The sequence below is a fragment of the Homarus americanus genome, unplaced genomic scaffold (genome assembly GCF_018991925.1).
Source record: "Homarus americanus isolate GMGI-L3 unplaced genomic scaffold, GMGI_Hamer_2.0 scaffold52806, whole genome shotgun sequence".
Classification (NCBI taxonomy): Eukaryota; Metazoa; Arthropoda; class Malacostraca; order Decapoda; family Nephropidae; genus Homarus; species Homarus americanus.
The window spans coordinates 3,252,418-3,274,476 of NW_024720773.1; the positions used below are offsets into that span (position 1 = coordinate 3,252,418).

General features: G+C 41.2%; 1 protein-coding gene across 1 annotated transcript in view; it reads left to right on the forward strand.

Annotated features, from left to right (window-relative positions):
• Nucleotides 1–361: 361 nt before the first annotated feature.
• LOC121860899 (serine/threonine-protein kinase OSR1-like) overlaps nucleotides 362–22,059 on the forward strand; it is a 35,079-nt gene continuing 13,381 nt past the window's right edge. Inside the window, exon 1 of the mRNA XM_042358263.1 lies at nucleotides 362–552. Within this exon, the coding sequence (XP_042214197.1) occupies nucleotides 378–552 (175 nt within the window). The 5' untranslated portion in view covers nucleotides 362–377. The remainder of the gene's footprint in view (nucleotides 553–22,059) is intronic.

Sequence of the window (22,059 nt, forward strand, 5' to 3'; positions counted from 1 at the left end):
TGAGGTTTCATGTAGTGGTACTGGTCCACCTCACACTGAACTGACCTAAATAAGTCTTTATTTAATTTAAAGCAGCAGACTGGACTTTAAACTTACTCCGTCTCGTTATCAACACACCTCTGCTCCTTCACTCATAAAATTATTGATATTATTTTACAGTGAGATTTATTAAGGAAGTGAGCGTGTAAAGATAAGTTGGGTGTTGGTACAGGAACTATTACACTAAATAATGAGTAATACAAGTCACATTAACGGGGTTGCGCGAGTAAGCCCCGCTATAGAGAACATAACAATTGATTTAAGTTATCGTTGCTTGATTTCTTTATGAGATAATTTATATGGGTTGTTTATATTTCAGAAAGATTACCCCGGGTCTGATGCCGCCGGGGTCGCCAGGAACCTACAGGAAAAAGTCAGCGTCATTGGAGCTTCCCGCCGCCCTGCAGCAGCTGCCGCGGCCACACCGAGGCAGCATTTGTGGCGAGTCCAAAATGGCCGATGACAAACCTTGGCCTAATACAAAGGAAGACTACGAGTTGAGAGAAGTGATAGGTAAGCCTACACAGTCTCCTACTGTACTATGAAGCCTTCGAGTATACCCACGGCTAAACAAACAGCCAGAGAAGTGTGTCAAAGTGTCGGAAAATGTGCAGTGAATGAGGGCGGGTGTTGTGGTCCGTGGCAGTGCCCCTCCCGGCCACGACGTGTTTTGGTGCCAGTGTCAAGCCAGTGTCATATCTAGTGCCACGTCCAGGACAGTGCCGGATGTAGGTAATGTCTGGATTTCTCCTTAATATCTCTGTGGGAGGAACATCCAGTTCTGATGAGGCAACTCAGGCGGATATGACTGTTTTCCCAGGTGTAGGGAGAACCCGTTCTCTCTCATACTGCTGCTGCCGCGTCGTCTGCTGCCTCCTCCCCCTGTGTGTGTGTCGACCTATTCCTCCCTCTCCTGTGTGTCCTGTGTGTGTGTGTGTGGTAGTGTGTGTGTGTGTGGGTAGTATGCGAGTGTGTATGTGGTGGTAGTGATGTGTAGTGGTAGTGTGTGTGTGGTGGTAGTATGTGTGTGTGGTGGTAGTGTGTGTGTAGTGTATGTGGTAGTGTGTGTGTGGTGGTAGTGTGTGTGTGTGTAGTGTGTGTGGTGGTGCAGCATCTGAACTTAACCTGATAATAGTGACATGCAGACAAATTAAAACCATAACTTAACCTTCACTCCGGGGTTGCAGCATTTAACATTTAGTTGACTAACACCAGACACTATTACTGAGCACAAGAGACCCCCATACAGTAGGGACCAACCTTACACTAGCTGTCGCAAACCTTAATGGACGCCGTACTGTAAATATCGCTGGAGAACAACTCCAGCTCAGTAGACATACTATAGTAACACCGAATCATCCTCAAAATTTTTTATTTTAGCCTATAATATAGACTGGGCCGTTCATGCTAATAGTACTGTATATGGTTAGTGCACCAGTACATAATTCATTGTGGTTTTTATGCTCTGAAATACTTGTGTCGGCAATGGGTAAACACAGTAAGCCATAAAGGGTTAATGGATTATAGTCCTCAGTTGCCTCCAAATTTGTAAAATATTCACAAGAATATTAATGTTAGTGAAGATTATTTAGGATCATCTGATGAAGCTCCACCCCAGTTAGGTTAGGGTAGATTATATTACGGACTGTAATTATTCAGTAGTGACCATACATGGAACGCTATACTGATGTGTATTATTCAGTATCCTTACATGGAACGCTATACTGTACTGATGTGTATATTGGGAGAGATAAAAAAAGAATACTGCTACTTTTCTTTATGTTTTCATTGGAAATTTTGATATTTTTGGTTTCATGCACTGTCCAAAAAATGTTTTTGAATGTAAATTTTCCTGCTGGTTTAAAAAAAAAAAAAAAAAATATATATATATATATGTATATATATATATATATATATATATATATATATATATATATATATATATATATATATATATATATATATATATATATATATATATATATATATAAATTTTTCACTTAAAAATATGCAATTTCTAAGACACAAAATAGGCAAGTTTTGAAATAGCAGAAAGTGTGAGATATAAACATCAAATAAAAAGATCATCAGGAATTTAACCTAATATCTCTCAAATATCAGTACACATATACATGTGTAACCTAACCTAACCCAACCCAACCTAATCTCACCGTTAAATATTCGTTTAATAGCTGTGGCTCCCTTTAGTTATGAGAATATGTTTTTTGTTTGTTTTGTTTTATCCTCTTCACCACTGATCGGCTCGTTTGCCACTTGGGAGATCGGTCACGTCTTTGTTACGCACTGTTGGCAAGTTCTGGGCATGCACCGGTTCCTGAATGTACTTAACCTGCTCCAGTGTTGGTCAAGTCTGGTCTTGAAACAGCTCACACTCGGTGCCCTCACAACACTCTCTGGCAGGTTGTTCCAAGAGTGTATTTTAGTGAGGCTTATTCATATCTGACCTTTATTTCTTGTGCAAATGAGTGATTTTTGTCCCAAAATGAAGAAAATCTTTTTTAATTTTTGGACAAAATTCGCTCATTTGCACAAGAAATGAAGGTCAGGTATGAATAAATCTCACCCCCAAAAAAGAAAAAAATATTCTCATATTTTCAACTTCCAAATCACCATTGAAACCTAACCAAACCTAGTCTCCTGGGCCCCCAGTATCAGAGGCATTTATTATTTCTGTAAAGAAATTTTATCCTTGTATTACTTTTAACAACACTATACAGTATATGTTGTCTATGATTAATTCACCAATAAAACAAGAGTTAGTCCAAGGTATTTCTCTGAGGCTACAGTTGAGATGGTTCTTTACCACATAGTACTGTACAGGGTAATTCATTCCTTTACCCTTTGAAGTTTTTTGGGGGTTCAAATAATATTGCTTCCGTGTTTCCAGGATGTAGGGATAATTTGTTTTTTTATGAGCCACTGTTTGTATGACTCCAGTTCAGATAATAACTCGTTAGCTGTATCATTTACCTGCCACTAAAGGACCACTGTTGTTGACATACAGCAAAATTTTATTATGAACACTAATGGGCAAATTGTTTACATAACACAGGAAAAGCAGAGGTCCTACTGGCATGTTGACTTATTAGTAGCAACAATCGGTTTCCTGCAGCTAAATTAGTCAACAGACCCTATGCAAAGAGTATGCAAATTTTCACATAGTGCAATTTATTATGATCAACTGTGTCAAAAATCTAGTGTTATCATACCTGTGTAATTTCCCTAAGCTGTTTGGGATCTGATCTATTTAGTGAGATGAATCAAGCTGTTGTCAGTTGAGTGAGAACCCCTAAAGCCTAATGGGTAGCTGTATAAAATATTATATTCATGGAGATATCTTTCCACCAGAACATAATCTACTCTCTCTAGAATTTTATATATAATACACCTTACAGTATACGAACATGTCTGTAATTACCTAAACGAGACCTGTCGCCTTTCTAATAGATAGGTGTTACTCTGGCATGTTTTATTGATGTCTTCAATTTAGTCCCTCTAAAACCTGGTTGGGATGCTATCATTAGTTGTGCTCTTGTAGGGGTGGGTCCAGTTTATTTAACTCCTGTAGAACAAAGTCCTCTGCCACTCTGTGGAGTTCAAGACAGTGTGGAGTGATGCCTTTCCTTCTGACCTCTCACTAATAGTTTGAGGTTGCTGACACTTATTAACTAAATATGAGGCAACTGTTGTATGAAAGTAGTTTGCAACTTGAGGTGCGCCGTGACAGAGATCACCATTCATGTTTAACACTACTTTGTTTTTTTAGTTTGTTGTTGTGTCCAAAAGTTTTTAGTTGCATCCTGGACTTTTGGGTTATTTTTATTTTGCTCACTCTTATTGTTTAAGTACAGTAGCTATTCTGATTTCACTTGCTTTATGACTCTCTGACCATTGTTTCTTAACCTCCAAAATTGTTTGTTTGACTTACCATTTTTTAATGTTATGATCTCTATGTCTGATGACCTCTACTATCTCACCTGTCATCCAGGAATATTCTTATCTCCTTTACCTGCGTTACATGACGTATCTTTGTATTAGAAGGTACGACTTATAATCCTTTTTACTTTCTTCACTGCTGCTCTGCTTGTTGCGTCAGTTTTACCGATTGGTGTATCATGACGTCTAGATTTTATTTATTAAAATTATCAACAGTATTCAGGAAATTGTTAATAACAAATAGTTGTGATCAGAGTTGTTGTATCCAGGTTGCAGTGCCTTAGAGTTGAAGTTGCTATAAAGCCAGTTTTGTGACCATTTGCAACACCTAGACTTGCCACCTTCCCATACATTGGATCTTTTTTCCGTCTGCAAATTAATGATGTGGCTCGATATATTCGCATCTGTGCCGTTAATGTAGATCACAAGCAAGGTGGGTCCAAGGATAGATCTTTGTGTTGCTCCACTGAGAACCTCTTTCCATTCAGAATGTACTTCATTGATGGTGTCTTTGTTGCCTGTCTTTAAGCTCGTTGTTTATCCACTTTAATAATTTGCCTGTGATGCCATGTGCCTGGACCTTAGAGGCTAGTCGTGCATGCGGGACTTTGTCAGATGCCTTAGAAGGACCAATGGTGTCCTTGTAGTCTGTTACTGTTTCAAGGAGCGTCAGTAAGTTTGTCAGGCAGGATTTTATTCTTGAAGCTGTATTGTGGTGTGTTGAGAAGACTGTTTGGTGTTGGATGATGGTGTTCCTCACTTCCTTCATCACCATGGTCTGTGTTATTTGCTTTTTGATGGTGTTGCCTGTGGTTAATGGTGTTGCCTGTGGTTGATGGTGTTGCCTGTGGTTGATGGTGTTGCCTGTGGTTGATGGTGTTGCCTGTGGTTGATGGTGTTGCTTGTGGTTAATGGTGTTGCTTTTGGTTGATGGTGTTGCCTGTGGTTGATGGTGTTCTTTGTGGTTGATGCTGTTGCTCGGGTAGAAATTCACATACGCCCGGTCGCCTGAGGCGACCAAAATATCATAAGGGCGACAAGATTTTACTATTTTTCTGGTCTGGGATCGCCCGACGGGCGAGTGGGCTGATGACAGTGGTAAGACACACTGAATGTGTATAAGAGCTTCATATCGAGAATACACTATTAATGCTAGGTAATCTTTGTTGCTGTAAAAAATATTGAGAGAGGTGATGCTGCATCTGTCAAGAAATGTGTTTGTGAAACTTGGAAGCAGAAGCTAGTTGGCATTGGTATAGATGGGGCCAGCGTTATGACTGGGTGCAGAAATGGTTTAATAGCTCAATTGAAAAGAGATCTAGAGAAACCGGAGTTGGAAGGCATCCATTGCACTGCACATAAAATTGAACTCGCTTACAAGGATGCAGTAAAGGATGTTCCACTAGCCAAAAAGGTTGACTACTGCTGCTTGGCATATGCCTGTTCTATGAAAAGAGTTCTCTCGACAGGAGCATGTTGAAGCGTGCTCATGACAAATGTCAGGTACCATTTCTGGTTCCAACACGTGTGGGTGGTACAAGGTGGCTCCCGCATATGCTGCAGGCATTGGAGCATCTACTGAAGAGTTACAAGGCTATTGTACTCCACATGCAGCAGATACAGAGCCCTGATGATCTCGCATACCACAAGGATTCATCCAGAAAAGCTAAGAACTACCTGCTCCTTCTAACCAGCGCTGACATAGTCCAGTACCTTCACCTCCTACTGGATGTGGTGTGGTGCCTTGGGGGCCTCTCAGAGCTGATCCAGCAGGTCAAACCAATATTCTGCTATCGTGAATGAAATTCAGACGGCAGTTGATGTACTTCAATTTCAATTTCAATTGTTTATTCCTTGATAGAGGAAGCGGATCCTAGTGCTGTCACTAGGTACCCCTGTACAATGTTGATGTACTTAACAAATATTTGACTTGCCCAGGACCCAGCCTGAGAAGGATTATGGAAAGTAACACGACCATATTCCAAGGAGGGAAGCTGAGTGGTAGAAGCAACACTTTCAAGACTGCAAGGCGTGATATGCTGACATCACTGATTTCAAGTCTAAGCAAAAGATTTATTGACATGGCCAGTACGATTCTTCAGAACGCATGGATTCTGAATTTCAAATTGTGGCCTGCAGAGTACGGTGGGAATGAAGATTTCGGGGATAGCGCTGTGCAAGCTTTGGCCCAGGCTCTTGAGAAAACACTGATGGAGGCAGAGGTGAATCCTACTTTGGTAGAGGATGAATGGACTGTGCTCAAAAGTTACATTTACAAGAGTAAGACATCACTTGTTTCAAGGCTGTCTTGGCAACAAATCAACCAATCATACGGAGAAAGGTGTGCCTCATTTCTCCATCTGGTTGACCTACTGCTTTCCATTCCAGCTAGTTCGGCTGATGCTGAATGTGGTTTTAGCCAGTGACCACCTGACGGATCTCATGGTGGTTCAGTTGCAAACAGAGAGTGTTGGCAACTTTAATTCGGACAAAGCCATTGCCAGATTCATAACAACTGGGGCCCGCCATGTGGATGGCTACACTCACACTGCTGGCTGCAGCACAGTGGAAGATCTGGACGACAACAATGAGTTGAACGAGGAGCATGTACAGGAAATGCTTGTTCAAATGCAATGAAAAGTCTGTGCTCCATGAAATTAATTTAGCTAATGTGAGATTATTCCAGTGCTGGTTTATGATTTCTATTACTAAATAAATATCACACAGTAAATATGTGCTCCATGCAATTAATTTAGTTATTCCAATGGTGGTTTATGATTTCTAGTACTAAATAAATGTCACACAGTAAATATGTGCTCCATGCAATTAATTTAGTTAATATGTGATTATTCCAGTGTTGGTTTATGATTTAACATGGTTTCTACTAGTAAATAAATGACACAGTAAATAGAACTTTGTATAAACCCGGTAAGTGCCAATGTTTAATGTTTCTTGACAAATTGTTTAAGGGCTAGTAAAAATTTATAAGGACTAGTAGATTTTCAAATCTATTAGTCCTGCTGGCGACTATGAAAAAATGGTAAACTTCTACCCCTGTTGCTTGTGGTTGGTGGTGTTGCTTGAGGTTGGTGTTGTTGCTTGTGGTTGATGGTGTTGCTTGTGGTTGATGGTGTTGCTTGAGGTTGGTGGTGTTGCTTGTGGTTGATGGTGTTGCTTGTGGTTGATGGTGTTACCTGTGGTTGATGGTTTTGCCTGTGGTTGATGGTGTTGTTTGTGGTTGATGGTGTTGTGTGAGGTTGGTGGTGTTGCCTGAGGTTGGTGGTGTTGCTTGTGGTTGGTGGTGTGCCTTGTGATTGATGGTGTTGCTTGTGATTGATGGTGTTGCCTGTGGTTGATGGTGTTGCCTGAGGTTGATGGTGGTGCTTGTGGTTATGGTGTTGCTTGTGGTTGATGTTGCCTGAGGTTGGTGGTGTTGCTTGTGGTTGATGGTGTTGCCTGTGGTTGATGGTGTTGCTTGTGGTTAATGGTGTTGCTTTTGGTTGATGGTGTTGCCTGTGGTTGATGGTGTTGCTTGTGGTTAATGGTGTTGCTTTTGGTTGATGGTGTTGCCTGTGGTTGATGGTGTTCTTTGTGGTTGATGCTGTTGCCTGTGGTTGATGTAAGTGTTGCTTGTGTGGTTGATGGATGTTTCTGAGGATGACGTGATGTTGCCTGTGGTTGATGGTGTTGCTTGTGGTTGGTGGTGTTGCCTGAGGTTGATGGTGTTGCCTGTGGTTGATGGTGTTGCTTGTGGTTGGTGGTGTTGCCTGAGGTTGATGTATGGTGTTGCCTGTGGTTGATGGTGTTTGCTTGTGGTTGGTGGTGTTGCCTGAGGTTGATGTGGTGTTGCCTGAGGTTGATGGTGTTGCCTGTGGTTGATGGTGTTGCTTGTGGTTGGTGGTGTTGCCTAGGGTTGATGGTGTTGCCTGTGGTTGATGGTGTTGCTTTGTGGTTGGTGGTGTTGCCTGTGTGGTTGATGGTGTTGCCTGTGGTTGATGCTGGTGTTGCCTGTGGTTGATGGTGTTGCTTGTGGTTGGTGGTGTTGCTTGTGGTTGATGGTGTTGCTTGTGGTTGGTGGTGTTGCCTGAGGTTGATGGTGTTGCCTGTGGTTGGTGGTGTTGCCTGAGGTTGATGGTGTTGCCTGTGGTTGATGGTGTTGCCTGTGGTTGATGGTGTTGCCTGTGGTTGATGGTGTTGCCTGAGGTTGATGGTGTTGCCTGTGGTTGATGGTGTTGCCTGTGGTTGATGGTGTTGCCTGTGGTTGATGGTGTTGCTTGTGGTTGATGGTGTTGCCTGTGGTTGATGGTGTTGCTGAGTGTTGCCTGGGTTGATGGTGTTGCTTGTGGTTGATGGTGTTGCTGTGGTTGATGGTGTTGCCTGTGGTTGGTGGTGTTGCCTGAGGTTGATGGTGTTGCCTGTGGTTGATGGTGTTGCCTGTGGTTGATGGTGTTGCCTGTGGTTGATGGTGTTGCCTGAGGTTGATGGTGTTGCCTGTGGTTGATGGTGTTGCCTGTGGTTGATGGTGTTGCCTGTGGTTGATGGTGTTGCTTGTGGTTGTTGTCTTAATTCATTTTCCAGCCTTGAGGTGCACATTCTCCTTGACACTGTCATATTATTGTTCCTCTCCTGTGTTAACACTGATGCATTATACAAGAATACAGTGACCCCTCCATTAACGAACTCAATCCGTTCCAGAAGGTCGTTCGTTAACCGAAAAGTTCGTTAACCGAAACCATTGTTTCAATGGGTTTTTGGGTAATTGGTTCCAGCTCACCGAAAATTTCCTAAATTCAACAAAAATGGTAGAAAAGTTCACTTACTTTGAGGTGTGTATGTAGAAGGCTCCTGGATGATGATGATGATGATGATGATGGGAATTAGAATGGGGGTGGAGGAGAAGGAAGAAGAAAAGGCATTGGGGTGGAAGAGAAGTCACCCATGGCACCATTTATAAACCTCGATCATATCGCCCCTCACTCTACATCTCTCGAGGGAGTCTGTATATTCTAAGTTCCTAATGCCTGGGACTAGCCTTGTCATCCTTCTCTGAATGTTTTCTAGGGAATTGACATCCACTGTATAGTACAGTCAGTTCTGCTGTAACGCGATAGTTGTGTTCTTGTAAAACATCGTGTTATAGAAATTCGCGTAATAGAAATAGCAGGGCTTATGGAGAAAATAGGGTTAGGCGTAGATTACTACTCGAAATCGAAAAAATATTAGTAGTTAGCCTAACACAAAGGATAGCACAGTCTAAATAAATGTTACATTCATATCTAATAATGAAATCATACAGTAAATGTAACACTTTACCTTGAAAACATATGAATATAACTTGATGGGGGAGAAGGGTGATTTTGAGGTTGATAACATCGAGCTTCTCTTCAAGTGTTATAGCCTTTCTTTTACGATCATCACCGGGAATGCGATCACCAGAACGCTTCTTGGAGATATTCTTCTTTACCATATTCACAGTTAATACCACAAAATTGGAGATATAGTAAGCAAAAATCGCGTTACAGCAAACAAGCGTTCGCTTTATACAAATATCGTTCCTCTATTTATAAATTGCGTTAGAGCCAATTCGCGTTGTCAAAACACGCGTTATAGCAGAACTCACTGTATGGTAACTAAAACTGAACCACATAATCCAAGTGAGGTCTGTCACATGTGTGAGGAGATAGTGCATAGTTTAAGGATAACCTCGTTTGTCTTGTAACTCACACTCTGCTATGAACCCAAGAACTTTATTGCTGACTTGACCTAAGGTTCCTCTTATCATTACCCCAAAATCTTTCTCACCTTAACATATATCTTCCATTTTCTTTCCATAAATAAAGTTGGTTTAGGTCTTCCCGTAATTTTACGGAGTCCTCATCAGATTTAATAATTATTGAACTGTACACGGCTCATTTTGTGTTGTCAGCTAATTTACTTATACGTACTGCTGTCAACGCCTATATCTGCGCCGTTAATTTATATAATACAGTACTGTAAATAGTAATGGTCCAAGTATTGTCGTTTAACCATGTCCTAACCCTACCTAGAATATTCCCTCCAATCAGTCTTTTGTGGGGGATGCTGTCGAGGGCTTTACAGAGGTTGGGGTAAACCACATCATAATACTGTAGTGTGTTTCATCAACTGATGCAAAAACAATTGAAAAGAATAATAATATGTTTGTCAGACAAGAACATGCTTAGAGTCATTAGCAAATTTGAGTTTTTTAAGTGATTTCAAAGTGAGTTTGTAACAGTTGCTTCCATTAATTTTCCCATAATTGATGTTAAACAGATTGGATGGTAGTTAGAGGATAGTGATCTATCTCCCTTCTTGAAAATCTGTATTACATTCGCTATCCTCCAGGATTCTGGTACTGCATCCGTTTTTAACGACATGTTAAACAAGTCTGCTAAGGGCATACAGTACTCGGTTCTTCCTTGCATTCTTTAATACTTTGGCATATATCTACTCCCTTCCTGTATGGTTCATTCTCGATTCTGAGGTCATGCCTCCTCTCAGAGGGACTATTCTTGTATATAGCGATGGCTGTAAGTTGGATACAGGGGTGGGGTTTGGGGCAGTCTTTCCCAACTTCTGTTGGGACGTTAGTCTCCCCACAATGGCATCTATTTTTACAGCACAACTTTCAGGTATTTTACTTGAACTCAACACTATTTTTCTCAACCTTATAGTGATTTTACAATTTTTAGTGATTCTCACAATGCTCTCGAGGCCTTACCTAGTGTCTCATTGTCCCTTCCCTTTGTTATAGATATATTACAGTGGCTGTTTCTCATCCAACATCGGGGCTGGAAAGACGTTTTTGCCGAGTTGTGGCCCATGTGGGGTAGAAGGGGAATGAGTGTGCTGATGCTGTGGTGAAAGTAGCTGCTTCTTGCCCTGTGGCACATCATTCCCCTCTACCTTCCTCTCATATGAAGCCAGTAATTAGAGCTGCCATATGCTGGATGCTGTCGGAGCAAACAAGCTCTGCAGCATCCACCCTTCATTGGGTGTCTGGGGATATCAAGGACTGCCACACCACCAAGAGACTGCTTTGGCCCGCCTCTGTATTGGCCACTCATGGCTGACTCGTGGTTTTTTAATAGAGAGGACGCCTCCTCCCCATTGTGATGACTGTCTGGCTCTAGTGACTGTTTGACACCTCCTGGTGGAGTGCCCCAGTCTCGGAGATCTTCATCGTACACCTCTTTGGTGCTCGGGGGGAGTGGGTAGTGGAGGAAGCTGGTCTTCTACACAAGCTTTGAGTTTTATCTATTAACATGTTATAAAAGTTCTTTGTTATTTATTTTTTGTTTTTCACCTTTTCATTATTTAATTTTAGTCTTCTAAGCTTTTATTTTAATTTAACGACATATGATGTAAGCTGTTGTCACCAAGGATCTGATTACCACAATCAATCATCGTTACGAGTCACTACTAACTTCCTTAATTTATTTTCTTCAATACAGTAAACTTCCTATATAACGGACTAATTGGGGGCAAGGCCGGTCCATTAAAGCTGAAAGTCCGTTATACTGTATCCGGTAAAGCCCGAAGCACAGTTCCCCCCCCCCCCCACTGAGATATAACATGCTTCTTACACAACTGTATGCGAGTGTAGAAGGTGGGAGGAGGAGTAGCTGGACTAGCATTTAAATAAGGGAAGTCAGTTTGCTCTCGACTGTCTAAGAGGTCAGACATACGATTCATTGCTTGCCTCAGCCCTTGCTCCAGCACACTTACTCAAAATGGTTTATATGACATTCTCAGATATTTCTCCACTACAATATAATCTTGATTTGATGGAATCTGATATAACCAACTCTTGATTTACCGGAAGGAGTTTTTCCATTATTTTTTGCTTAATTTAGTGATCTAGTTCGCTAAATCAAGATTAATTCCGTTAATACGCTCACACCTACGAAGACACCTCAGATAAATGATATGTACTGTATATATAAACAGGAGAAACATTATTCATGGCTTACCTTAAACTAGGGGTTTCAGCATTTGTTTTAAATTTTGTCTATAATTTTCAAACCTTTTCCAACTGATAGCTGCACTCTTTTGACTTTCTCCCCCACACCACTTTCTTTCTGAGAGACTTTCACCATGATGTCTAAGGACAGTAGTTAGTTGACCGAAAGGTAGACCGAGCGGTGGTAGTGAACAACACACTTGGTGGCAGCAGGACACAGACTGAGTGGATGTAAACAAGCCCCACCTGCCAAGTGGCTCATATGGCGTGGAACTTAATGGAATAACGCTAGATTTAGTGAACTAGTTCACTAAATCGAACGAAAATAACAAAGTTTGATTTGGTGGAAATTTAAATTTAATGGAAAGGGGCGGCTCGAATTAGCTCGTTAAGTCGAGAAAATACTGTATATATGGGCTGCTTTAAAAAAAATGAGGTCTCATTTGAAAGGGCAAAGAGATATGAAGAATTTGTTGGTCATATTTTTTCGTTAATAAACAATAATAGATTAGGAGAGGTTGAATATACAGTACAGTATAAAATGAATAATAGAAAGAAAAAAAAATTGCTAAATACCTCCCCCCTCTCCCCCTCAAAAAGTAAATCCTCGATAAATCGGACTTCAATATATCGGTATTTGGCTTTTTTTGGACTCTTGAGATGCTGTGGTCACCAGAAATACTTACGGTAAAAAATATATTTTAAGTAATGGGGTAATTACTAAAAAAATCTTAACCCTTAGGCTCTGGGTGACGTTCCAGAATGTCCGACTATTTTACCGCCCTTTTTTTAATTATTTTTGGAAAAGTTTATGTTTTTTCGATTTAACCCCGCATGGGGGGGGTACTGCCAGGGGCTTAAGGGTTAATATATGAACCACACTTACTGAAATCTGATGCCGTCGGGGTAAACGATTTCATAAATTGACGTCGTTAGCATCAGCGTCAACGAGTTTTCAGTGACGTACAAATGCAGCCCCGAAACGCGTATCCTCCTGTGTATGGGAGTAACATCTGTAAAATAAAAAATATTAATTAATTTTTAATCATTTATTATGATTTATATTATATCATTTTAATTATTAATTTGTTCCCCCGCAAGAATACTAGCATCTCAAAATGCTTGTCGCTCATTCTGCTTCGCTTGGACCTCAAGACGTCCTTGCCCATGGAGAACATGCGCTCCACTGCAGAAAGCATAGTGCTTGAGAGTTGACTCTAACAGAAGGATATACTATTCTACTTCTTCGTCTGCGAAAATTGGAGTTAACAGATAACTCGTCTTGGCTATATGTAAGACTTCAAGAAGAATTTTCACATACATGCTGTGCATCAACCATACTTGCAATTAGTTTGTTTGTTAGTTGATACAGCTTGAGTTGAAGTTTTTGTAGCATGCAAAATGCTTGGAAAAAGAAATAAATCATTCCAGTGTAGGCACTGAATTCATGAAATTAAAAAAAATTAAATAAATGATTAGTCTCCGAAATCTTTTTCGTGTTAATATCATTGTAGAAATGTCAGGAACATTATTATATACGTTTCGCAGAACGTAGTTTTAAACAATAATCATTAGATACACTGGGTGTATTTGACGTGTTTGTTGTTTGAACAGTTGTGTCTGGGATATCATTATCGTTCCTGGGGAATGAATCTGAATGGACCTTTTTAAGCCTGTCCGCATGCACTACACCTGAAGTTTGTGAGTTTGGCTTCAAAATTTTTAATTTGTTGCACGCTTCTTTAGCAATAATGAGGAATGGTCCGTCAAACTTGGGTGAAAGCTTGGACTTTCGTTCTGGTTCTCGCACCATAACAACATCGCCTACTTCTAGCATGACAGGTTTAGCTTGTTTATGTTGCTTGTATATCATTTCAGCACGTGACGCTGCTAAATGTTTCCGTACTTGGCCATGAATATCCGTGAATACTACGTTGATTTCCCTGGTAGCGAATCGTCCACGTTATAGACTGGGCATGGCTTGTCTGCAAGTACGTCATATGGTAGACGTTTGTCTATGCCGTAAACAATATAATAGGGTGATTTGCCTGTAGAGCTGTTGATTGACCCATTAATAGATGCGGCGACTTGCGGTAACCAATCTTCCCATGCATAGTGCATTTGACTCGCTCTTGGACGAAGAATCTCTAGGATTTTGCGATTGGTTCTTTCAACAAGGCCGTTAGCCTGTGGATGATAGACTGCGATAAAACTTTGTTGGATGTCGTATTGTCGACATATTTGCGCTACAAGTTGGTTCTTGAACTCTCATCCGTTGTCGGAGAGAAGTATCTTGGGAGTAGTAAAAGGACATATGAGGTGGATAACTAAGGCATAAGCTACAGATTCGGCTGTTTTATCCTTCAGTGGGACTAAAATCACAAATCTAGAAAAATGATCCACACACACTAGTACGTACGAGGATCCTTGATGACTCCTCGGAAGTTGTAACAAGTCGATAGCGACTGTGTCAAACGGACGTTCTGGTGTAGGATATTGTAGAATTGGAGCCAGTGCCCTTGTAGTACCCTTATGTTGAGCACATGACAAACACTTAGCAATGTGCAATTCTATGTCTTTCTTCATAGTATTCCAAAAATACTTCTTTCTGACCTCCGCCAGACATTTGTCTCGTCCAGGATGACCTGCTTGGGCAGCATCATGATACAATGTTAGTATCGTTTCACGAAGTGTATCAGGTATGACAATTTGTGTAACTACCCTCAGTTGTCTGCTTGGAGTGAAGGACAATGTCTCGTCGTAGTTCAAATTGATTGAACGGAAGAGGTAACTTTGGAGGATTAGCTTCCTCCCCCGACTCTAGAGCAAAAATGACTGTAGACCACAATGGATTTAGTCGTTGTTCATCCCTTAATTGCGAGTGGGAGAACAATGATAGAGGCATCACTGGTGCTATGTTTCTGAACAAAACGTCTGCGACCACATTCGCTCGTCCCGGTAAATACTTGAATTCGGGTTCAAACTCTTGAATGGTCAAATACCAGCGTGCTAGTCTACCTGGAAGATTTTTACTGTGAAACAGCTCGTCACTGCCACGTGATCTGTATAGACGGTTATTTTATAACCAAAAATTATGTCTTTAAACTTCTTCAGTGCCCAAACAACAGCTAACGTTTCTAGATACGTTACTGAATAACGTATTTCGGCATCATTAAGTTTACGACTTGCAAAAGCAATCACTCTGTATTTTCCTTGTGTGTCCAGCTGCATAAGTACATTGCCGATTACCTGTATTGAGGCGTCGGTACACAGAGTAAATTTTTGAGAGTAGTCGGGAAATGCTAATACTGGGGCATTGGTAAGTGCTGTCTTCAATGCACTAAAACTACCTTCTTGCTCAGCATTCCATACAAAAGTTGCATCCTTCCTAAGTAGCTTAGTTAAGGGTGAAGCTAATGTCGCATAACCTTTAATAAAAGATCGATAATATCCAGATAAACCAAGAAAACTACGTACTTTATCAACAGTTGTAGGACGTGGAAATTGGGCAACAGCCTTAACTTTGTCATCAACTGTATGAATGCCGTCACCGTCAACTACATGACCAAGGAATTGGATTCTGGAATTTAGAAATTCACATTTAGAAAGTTTGACTTTGAGTCCTGCTGTAGAAAGTTTTTGGAAAACTTCACGGAGTTTAGCAATATGCGTATCTACATCCTTGCTGACTACGATGAGATCATCTACTGTAAGTAGGCACATACTGTGGTCCCTATCAACCCTGCAAACAAGGTGTTGATCATCCTTTGAAAAGTCAGTGGAGCATTTCTGAGACCGAAAGGCATCCACAGAAATTCAAAATGGGCCAAAGGAGTACTAAAAACAGTAGCCTCTCGCGATTTTTCATCCAGAGGTATTTGCCAATAAACACTAAGCAAATCAAGGTTGCTAAATTCAGCTTTATCGTTGCTTAAGGATTGTAAAATATCACTCAAGACAGGCATTGGGTACCTATCTGGGATAGTATTTTCATTGACGCACCTACAATCAATTACTGGGAGCCAACCTCCATCCTTCTTAGGGACTAAAATTAGTGGACTATTGAAAGGGGATTTTGAATGTGTGATAACCTCTTGATCCAGCATATCCTGAACCATGTCCTGGACTACAGCGCGCTGGCTATGAGGTAGTCTGTAAGCTGGTATGTAAATTAGGTTTGTGCCTTGTTTTAGGGATATGTGATGTGAGGTTAAATTTGTGTGACCTAGCTGTTCCCCAGGTAAAGCTACAATGTTTCATTGGTCGGCAAGCAACTCTAGGAGCCTGGCCTTGCCTCGAGGGTGATCAATCACCTTAAAATGTGGTGTTATTTGATCTCTCCTCTCCTGTCTGGTTTGTTTAATTGAAGGTGAAACACTACCAATTGGGAATTGCGTAGGCTGTTGGGCAACATGGTTGTGATAAACTAGAAAATCATACAAATAACATCTTTCTTTCAATATTCGTAAAGCGCCTGTTCTGTTCAGAACTAGAACGTCTGTTAAACCACCAGGACGAATCGTGTTCAATGGAGATCGCACGATAAGCCTTTAACCTTGCATGTTTCCGTAAGACAGACCACATCCGTCTCCGTGTACACGCCAGGTGAAACAACATTGGCTCTGGTGATTTCCTCATTCTGAAAATGGAGAGTACCCGTTAAAAGTGCAGGTACGATCGTCCAACTATTGCTGCTATAATCACGCTGGGGAAGTGAGTCTGTGTGGTCTTGGACTCGCCTTGACTCAGAATCCATCGTCCTCGTAGTAGGAGCGTTGGACAACACATTCACCCTTGCGGAGAGCAATGGTACAGACGTGTGCATGGCACTGAAGGAAATACCATTAACAGTGATAGTATGTTTGCTTGGCTGAACATCTATCAAATTAGTTTTAAGAGTTGGAAGACCTATTAAACCGTCAGCTGGTAAAATAAAGTCTTGGACCACATAAAGATCTGCAGAAAAGGATATCCCATGTCTAGATAAACGTAGTGATAATGTTACCATTCCTGTTATGTCCAGCTGAGTACCGGAAACTCCTGAGAGATCGGTGTCAGTAGGTCGAATCAAAAATTCTCGGTGAGGGGATCTATGTTGTAACTCTTGATAGGATGCCAAAGAAAGTGCGTTTGCACAAGCACCCGTATCAATGTCTAACGCTAACTTGGCTGACCCAACCCTCGCTTGAATTGATAACACTTCGGTTTGGTTAGCGCCGCTATTAACGAGGCTGTAACAGAAGCGTTGTTGAGTGTTGGTAGTGGTGTAGCTACTCTATGTCGGTCTGGGACTGACGCTGGTCTTTCCTCGACTTTTTGTAAAAGCGACGACTCGGCTTACCGTGGTGGGGTACTTGGGGTAATTCCATCCCTATTTGTCTACATCGTCGGACTGCTGTACAATCCTCCGTAGTATGGGTGGGAGAATCATGGTAGAAACACCACACGTCAGCTGTCGGGTCTGAAGCAGACCTGGTTTGAGTAGCTGTTGCATAAGTCTTAGGTGGGCCTAGTCGCTGTGGTGGTTTGTTTTTAGTCTTAGCACCACTTCGTTGGAGTTGGTAACAAAATATCAACAGTATGACCATTTTTCTTGCAATGTGTGCATACTAAATGTTGCTTCTTTGTTGCTGAGTTCTTGGGAACTTGTTGCTGAATTGACGCTACAGGTGTTTCTGTCCTTGCTAGGGGAGTACGTGATGATTAATAGCGATCTTGGCTGCATAATCCAAAATGTCCTCATCGGGCTCATAATCATGTGTCTGCATGAATATATGCCGGGTCACGGACTGTTAGGATGAAACCAAGGAGGTCCATTAATTGTGCAAAACTGTCTAGAGACATATTATTGTGCTCGTCCACCCAGGGTGAACCACCAAAATTGGTTAAGATATCTTGACAGACCTCGCCAGCAAGGGAAACACGTCTCATCGTGTCTTCTGCACGTATCGTCCGTGGCAGATGATCAACCCACCTAAACATCCAGGTCAGGTGACCCTGCTGTGAGCCTAATTCAAATAGACTAATTAAAGTCTTATTAAACTTCGCATAAGCGGGGTGAGCAAGGCCGCTCGCTTCCAGTTGCTTGTTTGCATAAGTTCCCTTCTTTGATGTGACCGCGTACAAACGCCTTGCGTTCATCGTCACCTGTTATTTGAATGTGTTTCACTACATCTTCACAGACCTTAAAAATGCGGTTACACGATAGTCATCCTCCGCCGTAAACTCACGGATGTGATCACTGCGGGGCAATACTTGAACAATGTTAGGTTGGTTAGATGACCTGCTCGTATTAGATGTAGCCATGGGTAGTGAGTTGCTAGACAACTTAGAACTAAATGAAAGATGCGTGGATACAAGAGGGAAAGTAATCTCTGACACACTGTGAGACTCTGTAGACTGAGAGGTATCTTGCCCGTAATCAGGTGTATATTGTACGTATTACCTGACCTTAGGGTTCCACGACATAAATTGTCATGCGATTGATCACTTGAGTGTTCACTACTCTCAACAGAAATGTCTCGCAGTGAGGGCAGTTGCGTTTCTTGCGAATCTATTAATTCTATGTGTTCAGTATTGACATTAGTACCAGTAGCTAGTACAGTGTCAGACTTGAGTGCGTCGTCAGAATTATCTGAAACGTTATCATAAATCTCCTTCAAATCGGTAATATCAGGAATAATAATAATAATAGTAATAATAATAATAATGATAATAATAATAATAATCATAATAATAATAATAGTAATAATAATAATAATAATAATAATAATAATAATAATATAAAACTGTAATAATAATAATAATAATAATAATATAAAACTGTAATAATAATAATAATAATAATAGTAATAATACTGTAGTAATAATACACATAATAATAATAATCGTAATAATAATAATATTGTAATAGTAATAATAGTACAGTAGTAATAATAATAATAATAATTATTATTATTATTATTATTATTATATTTACTACTTTTGGTCTCTATTAGGATATGGAAATTGAAAAAAAAGGTAAAATCGACCCACCCTAATGTACTGTACATGCACACTCATGGAAGTGCAGCGTCAGTTTTCTTATTAAGAATATGTACAAAAGATTCATTATTGTTTTTTACTGAATATCTATTTGATTGAATTATTGTTTATGTGTGGGAAAATGAACAATACATTTCATTATTAATACGTAGAATATTAAAACACACGAGAAGACGAGACGACATTGTTTTAGTGTTTACACCCATGACGATGGTTCTACATATGAAACTAAAGAAAATAAGAACCTGGTTGTAGCTGTAGTAAAATTGTTGTAATATGAAATATGAATGTTATTTAATGTACAGTATAAATAACCACTGATGGTTAACCATAAAAGTGTGTACGTACACAAAGGTGAAAACATAGCGTCATTTCTCTACATAAGAACATGATAGCAACACTTATTACTGTTCATATATGTTTTAAATAATACTTACTAATGTAAAACAAAAATTCTACTCTCCAATGGTGATCAAGTCTAAAACATAAGGACAGCCAATGATGTTGCGTGAGTTTTTACTCAGGTCATCAGGTTCAACACTGGCTGAAGCTGTAGGTTCAACTCTGGCTGAAGCTGTAGGTTCAACTCTGGCTGAAGCTGTAGGTTCAACTCTGGCTGAAGCTGTAGGTTCAACTCTGGCTGAAGCTGTAGGTTCAACTCTGGCTGAAGCTGTAGGTTCAACTGGCTGAAGCTGTAGGTTCGACTGGCTGAAGCTGTAGGTTCAACTCTGGCTGAAGCTGTAGGTTCAACTGGCTGAAGCTGTAGGTTCAACTGGCTGAAGCTGTGGTTCAACTGGCTGAAGCTGTAGGTTCAACTCTGGCTGAAGCTGTAGGTTCAACTGGCTGAAGCTGTAGGTTCAACTCTGGCTGAGCTGTAGGTTCAACTCTGGCTGAAGCTGTAGGTTCAACTCTGGCTGAAGCTGTAGGTTCAAACTCTGGCTGAAGCTGTAGGTTCAACTCTGGCTGAAGCTGTAGGTTCAACTGGCTGAAGCTGTAGGTTCAATCCTGGCTGAAGCTGTAGGTTCAACTGGCTGAAGCTGTAGGCTCTGGCTGAAGCTGTAGGTTCAACTCTGGCTGAAGCTGTAGGTTCAACTCTGGCTGAAGCTGTAGGTTCAACTCTGGCTGAAGCTGTAGGTTCAACTCTGGCTGAAGCTGTAGGTTCAACTCTGGCTGAAGCTGTAGGTTCAACTCTGGCTGAAGCTGTAGGTTCAACTCTGGCTGAAGCTGTAGGTTCAACTCTCTTGAAGCTGCAGGTTCAACTGGCTGAAGCTGTAGGTTCAACTCTGGCTGAAGCTGTAGGTTCAACTCTGGCTGAAGCTGTAGGTTCAACTCTGGCTGAAGCTGTAGGTTCAACTCTGGCTGAAGCTGAAGCTGTAGGTTCAACTTCTGGCTGAAGCTCTGGCTGAAGCTGTAGGTTCAACTCTGGCTGAAGCTGTAGGTTCAACTCTGGCTGAAGCTGTAGGTTCAACTCTGGCTGAAGCTGTAGGTTCAACTCTGGCTGAAGCTGTAGGTTCAACTCTGGCTGAAGTTTAGGTTCGGACCTGGTTGAGCTGTAGGTTCGACTGGCTGAAACTGTAGGTTCAACTCATTGAAGCTGTAGGTTCAACCTGGCTGAAGCTAGGTTCAACTCTGGCTGAAGCTGTAGGTTCAACTGGCTGAAGCTGTAGGTTCAACTCTGGCTGAAGCTGTAGCTTTCCATAAAGATGTCATAGCTGTTGCTGAACCTATTGCTGATGTTAAATTTGATGGTGTAGCTGAAGTTGATGGTGTAGCTGTAGCTTGTTGATGGTGTAGCTGTACCTGAAGTTGATGGTGTAGCTGAAGTTGATGGTGTAGCTGTAGCTGAAGTTGATGATGGTAGCTGTACCTGAAGTTGATGGTGTAGGTACCTGAAGTTGATGGTGTAGCTGTACCTGAAGTTGATGGTAGCTGTAGCTGAAGTTGATGGTGTAGCTGTACCTGAAGTTGATGGTGTAGCTGTACCTGAAGTTGATGGTTAGCTGTACCTGAAGTTGATGGTGTAGCTGTACCTGAAGTTGATGGTGTAGCTGTACCTGAAGTTGTTGGTGTAGCTGTACCTGAAGTTGATGTTGTAGCTGTACCTGAAGTTGTTGGTGTAGCTGTACCTGAAGTTGATGGTGTAGCTGTACCTGAAGTTGAAGGTGTAGCTGTACCTGAAGTTGATGATGTAGCTGTACCTGAAGTTGAAGGTGTAGCTGTACCTGAAGTTGATGATGTAGCTGTACCTGAAGTTGTTGGTGTAGCTGTACCTGAAGTTGATGGTGTAGGTGTACCTGAAGTTGATGGTGTAGCTGTACCTGAAGTTGATGGTGTAGGTGTACCTGAAGTTGATGGTGTAGCTGTACCTGAAGTTGATGGTGTAGCTGTACCTGAAGTTGTTGGTGTAGCTGTACCTGAAGTTGATGGTGTAGCTGTACCTGAAGTTGTTGGTGTAGCTGTACCTGAAGTTGATGGTGTAGCTGTACCTGAAGTTGAAGGTGTAGCTGTACCTGAAGTTGTTGGTGTAGCTGTACCTGAAGTTGAAGGTGTAGCTGTACCTGAAGTTGATGGTGTAGCTGTACCTGAAGTTGAAGGTGTAGCTGTACCTGAAGTTGATGGTGTAGCTGAAGTTGATGGTGTAGCTGTACCTGAAGTTGATGGTGTAGCTGAAGTTGGTGGTTTAGGCCTTTGAATAATAAAGCTGTCAAAGAACCTTTCACAGCCGCTTTCTTTTCTCATTATACATTTTATGTAGAGGTCATATGTGTTTTTTCACGTCTCTGTTAATTTTAATGCTTCTTTCTGTTAATGGATCGACTTCAGAAAATATGTTCATTGCTTCTTACAGATAGTTTCACTGTTGATTCTGCAATCCTCAAAGCACGCAATATCCACAGACCTCTCACCTTTTTCATGTCGTTTTAACACATCTAGTTTCTCGGCTAAGCTTATACACTTTCTTTTAGCTTTTGAACCAGCACTTCCATCACTTGCTGTCTTGCTCATTGAATAGGGACACCATAAATGCTGTAAGA